Below are 14656 nucleotides of genomic sequence, written 5' to 3'. Positions count from 1 at the left end.
GAGAAAGGCCAATGGGACCAGCTCCCCAGCTGGACACTAGGAAAAGGCCGTGACTGGGTCACATGGATCATAAAGTTTGGTTTCTATTTTAAAATCAAGAGGAAGCTTTCAAGGAGTAACAGGGAGAAGAGAGAACTAAACAAGTGTGGAAGAGAACCAAACTGCAAGCAGAAGACCAGCAAGAAGGCTGTGTCAATAATCCAGGCAAGAAATGGTGGCAGTTTGGCCTGGGGCAGTGGCCTTGGAAATGGAGAGAGAGATAAAAATCACTGCATAGTTTAGAGATAGAACTGGTAAAACTTTCTGATAGATTAGCAGTGGTAGGAATCCAGGACAAGTCCCAGATTTCTGGCTTGGAAAAATGAATGGATGGCAGCAGCATTTTGGGGGGAGCTGGTGGAAGAATAAGTCTGAAGGAGGACTTGGAAATTCACTTTAGGTGATGTTAACTTTGATGCCCGTGCGACACCTCGCTACCCATCTATGGTTCTTTCTGCAAGCAAATTAAACCTTTAAAAGGTGAAAGACAACACTAGCCCTTCTATTTCTTCAGGTTGTCATCAGCCACAGTGCTCGTATTTATTAAGATATTTGTGAAAAGTGAAAAAGGTCTTTAAACTGAGTTCATACTTTACTAATATTGGTAATATTGGGAATTTTCACTGATGAACTGGCTGCCTGAAGGTGAACTTGGGCTGATGTACTGAGGATTTGTTTCTTGGGCATCTTGGAGAATATAACCTTGGGATATTATTTCTTTAACAAAGAAGGAAGGTGGGTAGGTAAGTAGGTAGGTAGGTATGAAGGAAGGAAGGAAAGAAGGAAGGAAGGAAGGGAGGAAGGGAGGGAAGGGAAGGGGAGGGGAAGGGAGGGGATAGAAGGGGAGGGTAAAGAGGGAGGGGAGGAAGGTAGGAATCGAGAGAGAGGGAGAAGATGGAGAGGAGAGGAGGAAGAAAGAGAGGAAGGGAGGGAGAGAGAGAGAAGAAGGAAAGGAAAGGGAGAGGAGGAAGGAAGGAGAGAGAGTAAGGAAGAGAGAGCGGGAGAGGAAAGGAAAGGAAATGGAAGGAATGGGAAGGAGGGAGGGAGCGCAGGATGGAGGAAAGAAGGAAGGAAGGAAGGACAGTGGGAGGGAGGGATGAAGGAAAGGCCAGTGCTTTAATTCTTCTTTTTAATGATTAATACTCTTGTCTCGATGGTGACAAAATACCAAGGGATTGGGTGGATGGATTCTGAAGGAAGCAAACCAACTGATGAGCTACTTGAAAGCTGAACTGCCGCTTTGAAAATCCTCCCAGCACACAACCCGCCCTCCCTGACTTTTCTTTTGTGGTGATAGCAGTTCTCTCTGCAGCTATGGGAAGAGAGTGTTTATCTGGGACAGTTTCCAAACGTGTCTTGCAACAGAATCTTGCTATAAAGTTAAACTGTGTGAAACTAACAATGATTTTTCTATATGCAAGGGAGGCTAGAAATATCCCAGACAAAACAAAAGTGAAATGAGCACAATCTGTTTCCCATCTTTAAAATAATTCTATTTCCAAGAGGAATGTAAAAGTTTAGAGTTTAAAAAAAAAAAAAAAGGGACACTTACCATAGATCTAGGCTATGAGTGGCTGTATATACTCAACTGATCATATTCTGGCCATTTTTATAACCCACTGGTAATACTACATCAATTCAGGCTGTATAATGACCCCTGTGTTCTGGTCATTCTGTTCATAGTGATACAGTCAGTATAATTTTTCTCAACTTCTTACCTTAGAGTTGGTGTGGATTTCAAGAATCATGCTTTAAAGATCTATGTATGTGTACCCACAAAACCCACCATGCCCACTGGAAACAACCACTGCTGCTTAAATATTTCACTCCTGCAAAAGGAAATGCGTTTTATTCTGGGCATCAAAAAGGGGATGACAGGCCTCCCCTACCCCCACTGACCTCCCCAGCCACCTTTCCTGCTGTCCACCTCGTCACACTTTGCACACTAGAATATATGTGCAATCCCCTCCCTCGAGTGTGGGTGGTTTTAGTGACTTGCTTCTAAGAAACAAAATCTAGAAATGTGATCAGGTCACAAGACTGTGACCTCCACCGTGCTGGGGCGCGTGCTCACTTGCTGGCACTCCCTCCCCCTGTCCTCTCACCTGCTCATGCTGAGGAAGCAAGCTCCCCTGTCTGAAGCAGCTCTAAGCAGGGGACCCCATGGCAAGAAAGGGAGGGACAAACTGAGGACTCAACCAACAACCCCATGAGTGAGCCGGAAGCTGACCCTACCCACTATAGCCTTGAGATGACTGCAACCTGTTAGTAACCCTGGGCCAGGGGTCCCAGCAAAGAAACATCCAGACTTCTCGCACATTCAAGCTGTGACAATAATGATAAACGTGCAGTTCTGAGCCACTATTTTGGGGTAATTTGTTATGAAGCGGTAGATAACCAGCCCACTCCCCTTCCGGGGTGGTCGCAGGGATAACATGAGGTAACATAAAAAGTCCTGAGGAAAACGCCTGGGGCCAGAGCAGGCTCCACACCATGTTAGCTCTGCCCTCCTCCCCTGGTGCTCCACCGTCCTGCTCCACCGTCACCTCACGTCTGGATCCCCACAATGGCTTTGCAACCGGTCTCCTTCTTTCCCTGCGTCCGGCTGGTGATCCTCCTTAAAAACCAAACATAAAAACTTCAACAGCTCCCTAGTTCTCAAAGCACAAAAACCAAACTCATATTCCAGGCCCCCAGGCTGTGCCCATCCTATTTCCAAGCTAGCTCCCCATTCCACACTCACATCTCAGCACCCTTCTATTAAGATTAATCTATTCGCTCTATCCCAAATACACTTGGTCCATTCCCACCAGTATCCTCACTAAAGGAAGCGTACCTGCTCAGTACATACTCCCTCCTTTCTCCTGAGTTCCAAATGCCACCCACCCTATCAGGTCACTTCAAGGACCATTCAGGACCAACCTCCTCTACTAAGCTTTTCCAAACCCTACCATCCCATGATAATCTTCTCCCTTGCCTAATTTAACATGTACTACTTTGGTATTTAAAATCAGACATGGGGGGCCTGTGTCTGCCTGTGTCTGCCTTCGGCCCTGGTCAAGATCCCAGGATCCTGGGATCGAGCCCCACATTGGGCTCCCTGCTCAGCGGGGAGCCTGCTTCTCCCTCTGCCTGCCACTCCCCCCACTCATGCATGTGTTCTGTCAAATAAATAAAAATCTTTTTTAAAATAATAAAATAAAATCATAGAGATATAAAATCTGAAAATAGGCAGAAGCAACTTCAGAAAGCATTCATTTTATCGGTAAAGAAACCCAGGCTCTGAGAAGAGAGGGACACCTGAATAATAACAGGACGAGGACCAGAATTCAAGCTTTGAAACTCTCACTGTTATTTGATTCTAGAAACATTTACCAAGTGACCATTATGTATAGGGCACTACAAAATTTCAAGTTTCTACCAACGTGTCATTCATACAATTAACAATAAAAAAAATGACTGAATGCTATTTACCAGATATTCTGCTTAGAATGAAGACGTTGCCCACAAGGAATTCAGGGTAGTAAGAACACAAAAGGGTAAACCAACAATTACAATACAGCTCAACAGGGTCTCTGACTGCAGGCTCTCAGAAGACATAAGAAAATCACCTACATACTCTCTTTAGTCCTGCCCTCCTTTACTCACCCATTCAGTTTTATAGACAGAGAGACAGACTTCTCACTTTTCTAAGGAGAGCAAGTTAAAAAAAAATGTTCTCTCAAAGTAACTCACGAACAGCATACACCTGGAGTACCCACGCTACTATGAAAAACATTTTTCTAATGTAATATCAGATCTGCAAGATTAGATCTATTCAAAAAAAATCCTCAAATATACATAATCTCATTACCCTTTTTTTTTTAGAGTCGGTGTTTAGAAGTCAGACAGACCCTGAGTGTCAAACCCTCAGTTTGCTGTTTATTTGCTGAGTGCTCGAATTTTAATTTTCTCATCTGCAAAATGGGAGTAATATCCACCTTGCATGGTGTCTGTGGGAATTAAAAATCCTGTCTTTCCTCTTAATGTCACAAAACAAACTGAGGGTGGCCGGGGGTAGGGGGGTAGGGAGAGGGAGATGGGGTTAAGGACATTGGGGAGGGTATGTGCTATGGTGAGTGCTGTGAAGTGTGTAAACCTGGCGAGTCACAGACCTGTACCCCTGGGGCTAATAATACATTATATGTTTTTTTAAAAAATTTTTAAAAATTATTTTTAAAAAATCCTGTCTTTCACTTCTCCAGTGAAGACATACAAAGGGCTAACAGACACATGAAAAAATGTTCATCATCACTAGCCAGCAGGGAGATTCAAATTAAAACCACATTGAGATACCACCTTACACCAGTTAGAATGGCCAAAATCAACAAGACAGGAAACAACATGTGTTGGAGAGGATGTGGAGAAAGGGGAACCCTCCTCCACTGTTGGTGGGAATGCAAGTTGGTGCAGCCACTTTGGAGAACAGTGTGGAGATTCCTTAAGAAATTAAAAATAGAGCTTCCCTATGACCGTGCAATTGCACTACTGAGTATTTACCCCAAAGATACAGATGGAGTGAAAAGAAGGGCCATCTGTACCCCAATGTTCATAGCAGCAATGGCCACGGTCGCCAAACTGTGGAAAGAACCAAGATACCCTTCAGCGGACGAATGGATAGGGAAGATGTGGTCCATACACACTATGGAGTATTATGCCTCCATCAGAAAGGATGAATACCCAACTTTTGTAGCAACATGGACGGGACTGGAAGAGATTATGCTGAGTGAAATAAGTCAAGCAGAGAGAGTCAATTATCATATGGTTTCACTTATTTGTGGAGCGTAAGAAATAATATGGAGGACATGGGGAAATGGAGAGAAGGGAGTTGAAGGAAGTTGGAGAGGGAGATGAACCATGAGAGACTATGGACTCTGAAAAATAATCTGAGGGTTTTGAAGGGATGGGGGTGGGAGGTTGAGTGAGCCTGGTGGTGGGTATTATGGAGGACATGTATTGCATGGAGCACTGGGTGTGGTGCATAAACAATGAATACATAACAAAAATTGTTTCTGATAACTAAAACACATTCAAATTTAATTAAGTGGACACTGATTAATGAAATTTATCATAAAATCCCTGTGGTTACTAACTCTCCAGAATAAAAGTGTACTCCTTTGAAAATTTTTCTAGTATTGTAATCATTGCACAATCTTTTTACTATTTTCGGTATCAACATTCTGAGAATCCATTGTGTACTAGCTGCTACGTGAAGAGAAAAATGAAAAATAAAACGCTACATTTAAGAAGTTTAGGATACAAATGAGAACACAAGAGAGAACAGTTCTTTGTTCAAAGCAAGCAAATACCTTCTTGCAGATTTAGTCATGAAGATACCAGATGCCAAGAATATAGTTCAACTTAAGGAGGTGTAAGTTTAATGATCAGAACAAAATGGGATCAATTAGGAAAAACTGTATATAAGAGACATATTACAGTATAATATATTCCTTTTCAGGTTAATTTAATAGGACTTCACATATGTGATTATTCTTCAGTTTTCTGAATTAAAACTGTTCAGGTGACCATAAGGTCTGGAAACACGGACAAATATACATAATAAATAGTTTAATGATACTCCAACAAATGCTCAAAGAACGTGCTGTTCCTCACTAGCAATTTCTGGTTCAACAAGACGTGCCAAGCTGCACTGAACAACGTGCACGAAAGCGGTATTTTCACCAATCCTGCTACATCCACCAACAATGCACCACCAAGGTGATTTGTTGTCTGATTTTCACTGAATAAATTTGTGTCTCTACATACCCGAGAAGCAATCAAGGAAGAAGTATATGTTCTTGGTTTCTGGACTCTGTGGCCACCTGTATTTTTTTTTTATGTTTCACCTCCTATAAGTCTTACAAACATTTTTGCCATTCATATTATACCAAGAAAAAAATGAATACTAAAAATGAGATAACGGAAAAACAAAAATTGATCTATTTTACTTTTAAACTTCGCACAACATTTTACTGAAAATGAAATGATTTTTAATCTATGAATAAAAGACTCTCTAAATGACACTCAGGATGTTTTACAAGTTTGGTTTTAAGATAGATTTGAATTCACAACAGGTCTTACGCACAATGATTTCAATCAGTAAGGCACTCCAAACACAATGTGGAGGTATAACAAGTATGTGATGAGTTCATAATAGTCCAAGGGTATATAAAGACCTTTTTCAAATATGGAAAGAAATTAGTCTTTCTACAGTATTAACCCCTAAAAGCTATTCTCCTTTATAGACAACAATATTATTGTCAGTTTCATACACTTTTACTTTATAAAGAACTCCCAGAGGAAGAAATTTCTGGAGGTTTTCCCAGATATATATAGCCACATTTTCTGTCGTGCTGTAGAAAAAAAAAGGAAAGAAGATCAAAGGCAAATAAATAAAATTTCATTTTTGATATTTATAGAGAACAGAAATTCTAGATTTAAAACATAATGTTAAACAAAACTTCAGAAATCACACAGCTATTGACAGCAATTGTTCTTTCTTACTATCTACTAAGGAAAGCTGGTCACACTCACCTTACAACATCTGCGAAGTATGGCACATCCAGATCCAGATTCTTATGATCGAGGGGCTTCATAATTGCCTCCTACATATAAGACGAAGGAAAAACACCACTCGTTCCATTTAGGGCTCAAATTCTGAAGTGTTCTATCTTTGCCCCTAAACCTTACCTCATCAGTGAGCCACTAACTCAGTACTTCTAAGTACTCTGTCTGTGTCTCACTAAGCAATGCTTAAAGTTGAAAAATAAAGCAAGGCCCGGATCTCCATAATGACTGGTTCTCCTCATTACTAAATGCAAAGACGTAAGAAATCAAAAAGTACAGGAGAATTCATTGGAGCTTTCTTGTAACCAGCCATTGCGGTTCAGAATTGAGTTTAACGCTTCTTGAATTCTGTCCAAAAACTTACCAAAATACTAATTACTAAAAATACTTCTCCATACAGTCTTCTCTTCAGCCCAATGCCACAATGTCATTAGGACAAGGATCCTGTGAGTACCATTTTACAAAGCAGACTAAGAGTTAAACTATGTAAGTAGTTCTAAATTTCTGCTATGAGGAGTAATTTAAGAAAGATCTTGGACTCTTAGGAGAAAAAAATATAAAAGTACGTGAAGAGCGTTGCTTCCTAATATGTGTATATATTAACATAATGTTTTCCTTTGTCAGTGGCAAGAACAGTAATTGCCTTATTTTCCTCACTTTTTACTTTCAGCTATTGTACAAAATCTAAGCATTTGTGAAACAATCTAATTTCCCAATGGTATGTTTCTCAGAAGGGTACATTAATAATAATCATTTTTTGAGTAAAACCAGAACCATATAAAAACAGTTAAGCCTTAAACCGAATAGCCTTTAAAACAGATCAAATGAAAGGCAGTTCCAACATGGATATCAAGAAAATGCCTGTTTTCTCTTCGATTCCAATTCAGGTCCCAACTTTTCTTTTGAAGTTTCTTCCAAAGGCCCCTTCTGACTTTATAAGCCACGATGAGCAACTCTTACTGGTGGGATTACATGGTATCCCTCAGGTACAAAAAGTGGGGAAGAGTTCTCTACAAAGAACCTCTCCTCCAGCACATGGTCATATGTTTGCATGGGACGCCTCATATTTCCTACACTATTTTCTTGAATTGTACAGCACTCTGTGCATATATATTTTATGTTCCCAGTAAATGCAAAAACTCTGTCTTTATAGCTTTCCTAAAGTACCTGAAACACACTGCCGTCTGTTCATTCACTGATTATTTTTTTTCTGAGGATTTATTTATTTATGAGAGACAGAGAGCACGCACACACGCGAGTGGGAGGAGAGGCAGAGGGAGAAAGAGAATTCTGAAGCAGACTCCCCACTAAGCGCAGAGTCTGATTTGGGGCTGATCCCAGGACCCCAAGACCATGAACTGAGCTGAAATCAAAAGCTGGTTGCCCAACTGACTGAGTGACCCAGGCACCCCTGATTTATTTATTCAACTGAAACTTACTGAGCACTTATTATTGTTTGCCTCCTAAAAAGGTAACATGAGCACTCTGTGGATAAGGGCAATGTCACAGTCACCTCTGTACTTGGTACTTAGCTCAAAGACACGCAGAGTGGGCAAAGTTGCTGAATATATGGATGATAAGTACCATAGAAGCAGTAATGATCATTAATAGCATTTTTATGAGACAAATGTCAGATTCTAGAACAAGAGTAAGGAGCAAAGTGGGCACCTGGGTGGCTCAGTCAGTTAAGCATCTGCCTTCGGCTAAGGTCATGATCCTAGGGTCCTGGGATCAAGCACCGTGTCAGACTCCTTTACTCAGCAGGGAGCCTGCTTCTTCCTCTCTCTCTGCCTGCCTCACCCCCTGCTTGTGCTCTCTCTCTCTCTGTTAAATAAAATAAAATCTTAAAAAAAAAAAAAGAGTAAGGAGCAGAGTTTAAGAGAAGAACCAAACAAAGAGGTAAAATGATGGAACAATAAGAATAAAGCTGGATAGGAGGAAGTCCATTCCCAACTTTGTAAAAGACTAACCCCACAACCTAAGGCATGTCAGTGAACTGTTTGGCTCTCTCAATCTTAATCTATGGAATGAAGAAGTTGGTTTGGATAATCTCTAAAGTCTCTGACAATGCAGGATTTCTAAAATGATATGGTCAACAAGTCACTAATTGAACTCCTTCTTCTGTGTTATCCCTATGGTAAACTGCCTCAGTGAGTTTATGATAAAACTAGAGTGAGTAACACAGGGTAGTGTTAAATCTATGATCAAAGGCATAAGGAAAATCCAAAGAAGGAAAGGAAAGCTTCAAGGAAAAAGCTGTATCTTGAAGGAAAGGCAGAATTTGTTAAACTGAGGGAATGAGTATACACCAGCAAGACATACAAGATGAGCCTGTCACTGTTATTCCCATCACTGCGATATAACTGTGACTTATTTTCTTTAAATCACCCAAGCAACTTTAGAAAAACATGAGAGAAATTCTTCCAACTACTTCCCTACTCCCACACCCAAATCCATTCACAAGGTCATGGAACCTCTGGAGATACTTGGTTGGGGAGGTAATGGGGGGGTATCAAATATACCTAGAGGACAGTACCTAATAAGCAACCAATATGACATTACCTCCATATACTCTTTGAGGTCGGTCAAATTCATAACCATTCCTGTAACAGGATCAATCTAAAGAGTAAACAAAGGTGAATGTTGTATAATATGCTCTTCATATTTAAACCTGTTAAATTATTAAAGGCTGTACAATTGTGCCCACATCTGCCTTCATCCCCAGCACATTCATCGATCTCAGTAAGGAAACACCAGGTGCTCCAAGAACCCCTTTCATGGTCCTGCTCTTCTACCTGTCCACATAGAGCAGATTAAAGATAACCCTTTGGGAGAGGAAAGGCCTAGAACGGTAGCAGCTCACCATACACAAAGGACAACAATGAAGCAATATTGATTTGAACAGAATTTTTCAACACAGAATCCATCGCGCTGGCTGAGAGGGCCCACAATCTGCACAAATCACACAGATCTTTTCAGCACGTACCTCTCCATGCACTGTCACCACAACTATGGGAAAGAAAACAGAATACCAAAAAACCACATGACTTTCAACAGGTAACACCCAAGCGCAAGTTAACAATATAACTTAAGTGTTAGATCTCTGCCCTGCAAAGCCCTATTTATATTTTCCCTCAAACTGCTGTTCTGTTAGTTAAGATCTTTTTATTAACCAAAGCAAGATCAGCTAAGACAGAGAAGCTCAGCAGGAGCTTTGGCTAAGCAGAACAGCCCAGCCAAGGCCAGAAATGGTGTACATTCAGCTTACAATGTCAATGCACTAGGTAGGAATGTCCACTAAGTAGAACTGAGATGCTGCTCAATCACTGTCTGCAAAAGTAAAAAATGTACAGAAAGACATCCAGCTACACACCAAGCTGGACCAACACTGGGCAGGACCTTTCTCAGCAAGCAAAAGCATTACAGGGCCTAAAATTCTGATCCCTTCACTCACACAAACATATATAGTTTAGGGTAATGTTCTGTAAGTTAACAAAGTGCTTGTATGAACCATTTGAAAAGTGATGATCAGAGTGTTTTACAAACTAGTTACCTGTATATATATATTTTTTTTCAGCTCCATATAAACACCATTAGGTATTACGTGATAAGTGAGCAAACTAAAAATGATAAATATCATAGATCAACTATGATACTTACATCATAGTTGTATAGCGGTAACTAAACTAGAAATTCTGATCTTCTGACATCTTTTGAATCTTTTTACTCTACCAAACTATATGCTGTTGATACTCCATTGCTTACAGAACTGTTTTTTGAGATACCAGCTTTATCTCAAAGAATTAAGTCTTGTAAACTCACATAAATTATTTTCTGGGAACATTGCAGGCAGTTTTAGACTCAACATATTTTTCTGCCATACAGCGTATTCCTAGCCAATATCTCCCTTTTGTCAATCATTATTTACTCAAAGAATACAATCTAATTTTAACATTAGTCTGAGCAATACGTAATGAGAAGGAAGTAGGTGCCAAAAGAATCTCATTATGCACACAAACACCAAGGGGGTGTTATTTAAACCATTCATTATCTCTAACAGAGCAGATACTTGCAAGGTGAAACTTAAGACACATCCAACCAAGGAAACAGATTTTTTTCATTCTGAGCTTCCATGTAACTTCTCATTTAAGGCTCAAAGATGCTTTGTCCATAAAGTTTCTTACTCGTTAAGACTCTATTTGCTGATCACACTTTCATCCTTATTGAAAGGGCTAAAATTTCATCAGTTTCTCTCTCACCTTTATAATTGTGCCCATGGCCATTTGGATTGTTGCATTTCCCAAACAGCTTCAAATTTTCTTCATTACTCAGAGATTTGCTGACCAAAAAAAAAAAAAAATTTAATTTAATTTAAAAATTAGCATGACACAAGTTCATACACTTTCCCTGTTCCCTACATTTATTATTTGCTCTAGCCTTTGAAAAGCTTCACAGTTTATTACTTTAGCTCACCAAATGGAGAGTCCTAAATCAACTTCATTTCCTTATTCCACTTTCTGTCAGGAACCAGTGTATGTCACCTCATTAGGCTACAGTAATGTACAAATGAGTGTAAACGAAGTCCACACCCTTGTTCCACAGCAAGATTCCAACTGATCTGCTCAAGGCCTTCGATTTTTCAACTCAACATACATTTACTGGGTACCCGTTACGTAGTAGACGTGGACTAAACGAGGCAAGGACACACAATGATAAAAGATGCTTGTCTTCAAGTGGCTTAGGGTGAAGGAGAGTTGGGGGAAATCAGAGGCAAGATGAACCATGAGACTGTGGACTCAGAAACAAACTGAGGGTGTTGCGGGGGAGGGGTGTGGGGGATTGGGTGAGCCTGGTGGTGGGTACTAAGGAGGGCACATATTGCATGGAGCACTGGGGGTAGTGCATAAACAATGAGTCTTGGAACACTGAAAAAATAAAATAACTTTTTCCAAAAATCTCATTTCTTCTTAAAAATAATTACATGATCTACTACATCTCCTCTTTAACAATCTTGCATTATTATGCCTGAACTACTGCCCACTGACTTCACCAATCCATAGAGCAGTATTCAAATTAGGTAAAAATTTAAAATTACAATACTCAACTGTAATTCTGGGCAGAAAAAAATTTTAATTTTTATGTCTATAACTGTCCAATCAACCCTGCATCTTCAATGAGTCCTTCTATGTGTGAACGTACTATTACCCCACCCCTTCCTTTCTGAGTCTCTCTTCTCCCCACCCCCCCACCTCCACTTTCTCCTGCCCATCCACTTACACTTGGAATGCTACGGTTCACAAAGCCATAGCACAAAATTATCTCACTGTGCCCTCAACAAAACTGGCCAGATGGTGCACTCCGCACAGAAGGCGGGGGTCAGGTGCTCGTTGATCGCTGCTGCATCCCTGTCACCTAGCGCAAGACCTGACACGCTCGCCACAAACGCCTGCCCAGTGAATGAATGGATGGCCCTTGTTAGAAATTACAGTCCTCGTTCTACAGACAGGGAGACGTATGCTGAGAGCGGAGCTTGCTAATGAGAGGCACAACTCCCCCACATCGACTCCTCAGTGCAGTCAAGCAGTCCATGCTCCGGATCCAAATCCCGGCAGTGCTCCTTGCTCTCGGGGCTGCCTTAGGAAAGGGAACGCCTGGGTTCATGACACCTGTGGTAAGAAGGGTATACACCTGGATTGCTGTAGTGGTACTGGTGACGATGACTAGCACTCCTGGCACCTCACAGCAGCTCACACTTGCCGAATGTTCCCTGACACTGTGTCACCCGGGCTAGGCGAACTGCTCTGGGAGATACTGCAACCCTTCGCGATCCACTAGGGAACGTGAGCGACCCCGGAGCTGCTCCAGGGCAGCAAGCCAGCGGGGGAGCCTTCGGGTTCCACACGCAGGGCCGCGCCCTCGGCGGTCGGCTCTGTTTGCCACAGCGCCCCCATGGCCTCCTCTGGTCGACTCCAGCTGTCACCGTCACCGTGGCGCCAGGGCGGCCGGGGGCGCGCGTCGGTTCTCACACCTGCGCTCCCGCACCCGGGCCCCGCCCCTCACCGTGGGCATTGTGGGCGCACCCCCACCTGTGTAGTCGGTGGGTCGCGCTGAAGGAGACGAGACGGGACACTCGCGCCCGGGGGTACCCGCCCTCGCCGGCACCCGCCATGCTCATCGCCTCGCCTCCTTCTTCGGCTGGCGGCGGGGCAGGACGGCAGCGCGTCCCGCGGCTGCGCAGTGCGGCCGGCGTTCTGGGACGCACTCTCGGCTCCGCGCTGCGACTGGCCCCCTCTGCTGGTCTGGAGGCAGTAAGGCGTCCCGTACTGTGAGCCTCTTGGATAGGCGGAGTTGGGATAAGCTAGGCAAACCTCCCAGCGGCCCGTCGGAAAAGGTGGGTGGAGCCTTAGTGTCTTTCATTATACTGACTGCTGGGCCTTAGGCCACGTAGGCCTGGGCACACTTTGGGTACTGGAGAGAGCTCTTTGAGTTGCTCCTGCCACTCCCTTCCAGAAAGCCCTAGTTACAATAACCTCCACTGGCTGAGCCCAACCTAAAAGGAGCGGGAATTTCAGAGCACGTGTGGGAGCACTTGGCTTCCGGAAACAATACTACTTTCAGACTGTTGTAAAGATTCTTCCTACTGAGGAAAATTCTCAAGCTTTATCATCCACATACATGAAGCCATTTATCACAGTGTGAACACATGCAGTCGTGAACACACACACATTAGCGATTCTCTGTCCTACGTTGACACCTCTGGAGTGAACCAATCCTGTTTCCTCACACCTACTTATAAGGAATCCAAACTACTTGTAGTTCCAGTATTATGCACCTCTCTTCTCCATTTATTAGCTCACTAAATAATTAATAGCTAACCATGAAGCTGGCAGTGTTCCAGATCCTGGGAAGGATAGATTAAATCATGAGAGTGGCAGGCATATGGTCCCCAAATGGTGATTTCTCTCAAATGTCTCCTGTCTCCAGCTACATATGCTGTTCTGCATGAAATTATGGTCATGCAGCAAACATTCTTAACACATTTTCAAATATTTTTATTCTCTCCCCCGTTGGGCTGTGAAGAACGTCAAAGAAGATAAACTTGGGAGATACCTGAGATAGACACTATCTAGTTCAGTCCTCTCACAGACAGGAAAACATGGACCCAGATAAGTGAATTATTCATCCAAGGTAACTTACAATAAAACAGTATTTCTGGGGCACTGACCATATCAGGGATAAAATACTTGACTCATTCCAAATGAAGTCTTAAGAATCAAAATACAAACCAAAGGAATTTCTGAGAAACTGCTGTAGTTACTTCAGTAAAATATGGCATTACATTTGCAGAGCTCTCTAAATGTTTTTATTAAGGACACTTACCTAATTTACCCTCAGTGATCTTTTATGGATTCAGCCATGTCCCCCCAAATTAATGTGTTGGGCCCCCCAGTACCTCAAAATGTGACTCTATTTGGAATAGGGTTTTTGCAGATGTCATTAGTTAAGAGAAAGTCACAAGAAGCCCTAGTCCCTTTCTCCTTTCCTTATGCACCACATACTCCCTTTCCTTAAGTCTCTGGACACTGATAAGTTATGAGCTGGGCTTAGGGACAGGAAGAGGCCCTGCCCAGGCTTTGAAACTTAGTCATATGCTCACTCAATTTTACTAGAACTCTCTGCACTGGATTACCAGGCACAGGCATACTACAAAATACTATTGATTCTTTTTTGTCTTCTCCTTCAAGAACCTCAGCAGAATCGGGTCATCCATGGGCCAAAATCTTTTCATTATACCGCTTACCTTTATATGTTTGAACTTCACTCCCCGTGATTAGGATGGAATTTATAGAGGAAAGACGTTATCAGCTCTGCATACTTCACAGAAGTCAGCTAGAATCTCCTCCACCCTTTAGTTCCAGATAAGATCTAAATCAATCTTGCATGTCTGGTCTGGGGGAGTACAATGTCTTTTTGAGGATTTCTGTGAGATATATTTATGTTGTCTTACAAT

The 14656-nt window shown here is 42.2% G+C and overlaps 1 protein-coding gene across 1 annotated transcript; it reads right to left on the bottom strand.

Moving 5' to 3' along the window:
* Positions 1 to 6000: 6000 nt before the first annotated feature.
* On the bottom strand, positions 6001 to 12871 carry PTS (6-pyruvoyltetrahydropterin synthase). The gene is made up of 6 exons (XM_032838381.1): positions 12732 to 12871; positions 10905 to 10984; positions 9632 to 9654; positions 9208 to 9264; positions 6613 to 6683; positions 6001 to 6431 (listed from the first exon to the last, which is right to left on the bottom strand). The coding sequence occupies exons 1-6, from the start codon at positions 12818 to 12820 to the stop codon at positions 6308 to 6310; spliced, it is 444 nt and encodes a 147-aa protein (XP_032694272.1). The 5' UTR covers positions 12821 to 12871; the 3' UTR covers positions 6001 to 6307.
* Positions 12872 to 14656: the final 1785 nt, after the last annotated feature.

Source organism: Lontra canadensis, unplaced genomic scaffold, assembly GCF_010015895.1.
Source record: "Lontra canadensis isolate GAN:19392208 unplaced genomic scaffold, GSC_riverotter_1.0 scaffold104, whole genome shotgun sequence".
Taxonomy (NCBI): Eukaryota; Metazoa; Chordata; class Mammalia; order Carnivora; family Mustelidae; genus Lontra; species Lontra canadensis.
Note: the sequence above shows the minus strand (reverse complement) of the source record. Positions and strands in the feature narration are given on the sequence as shown.

Excerpts from the sequence above, each read along its gene's own strand:
- PTS (XM_032838381.1), bottom strand. The coding sequence starts at position 12,820 with ATGAGCATGGCGGGTGCCGGCGAGGGCGGGTACCCCCGGGCGCGAGTG. Across the intron at positions 9,265-9,631 it reads TGGTGACAGTGCATGGAGAG|ATTGATCCTGTTACAGGAAT; the intron begins GTACGTGCTGAA and ends TTTACTCTTTAG. Across the intron at positions 6,684-9,207 it reads ACCTCAAAGAGTATATGGAG|GAGGCAATTATGAAGCCCCT; the intron begins GTAATGTCATAT and ends TCTTATATGTAG.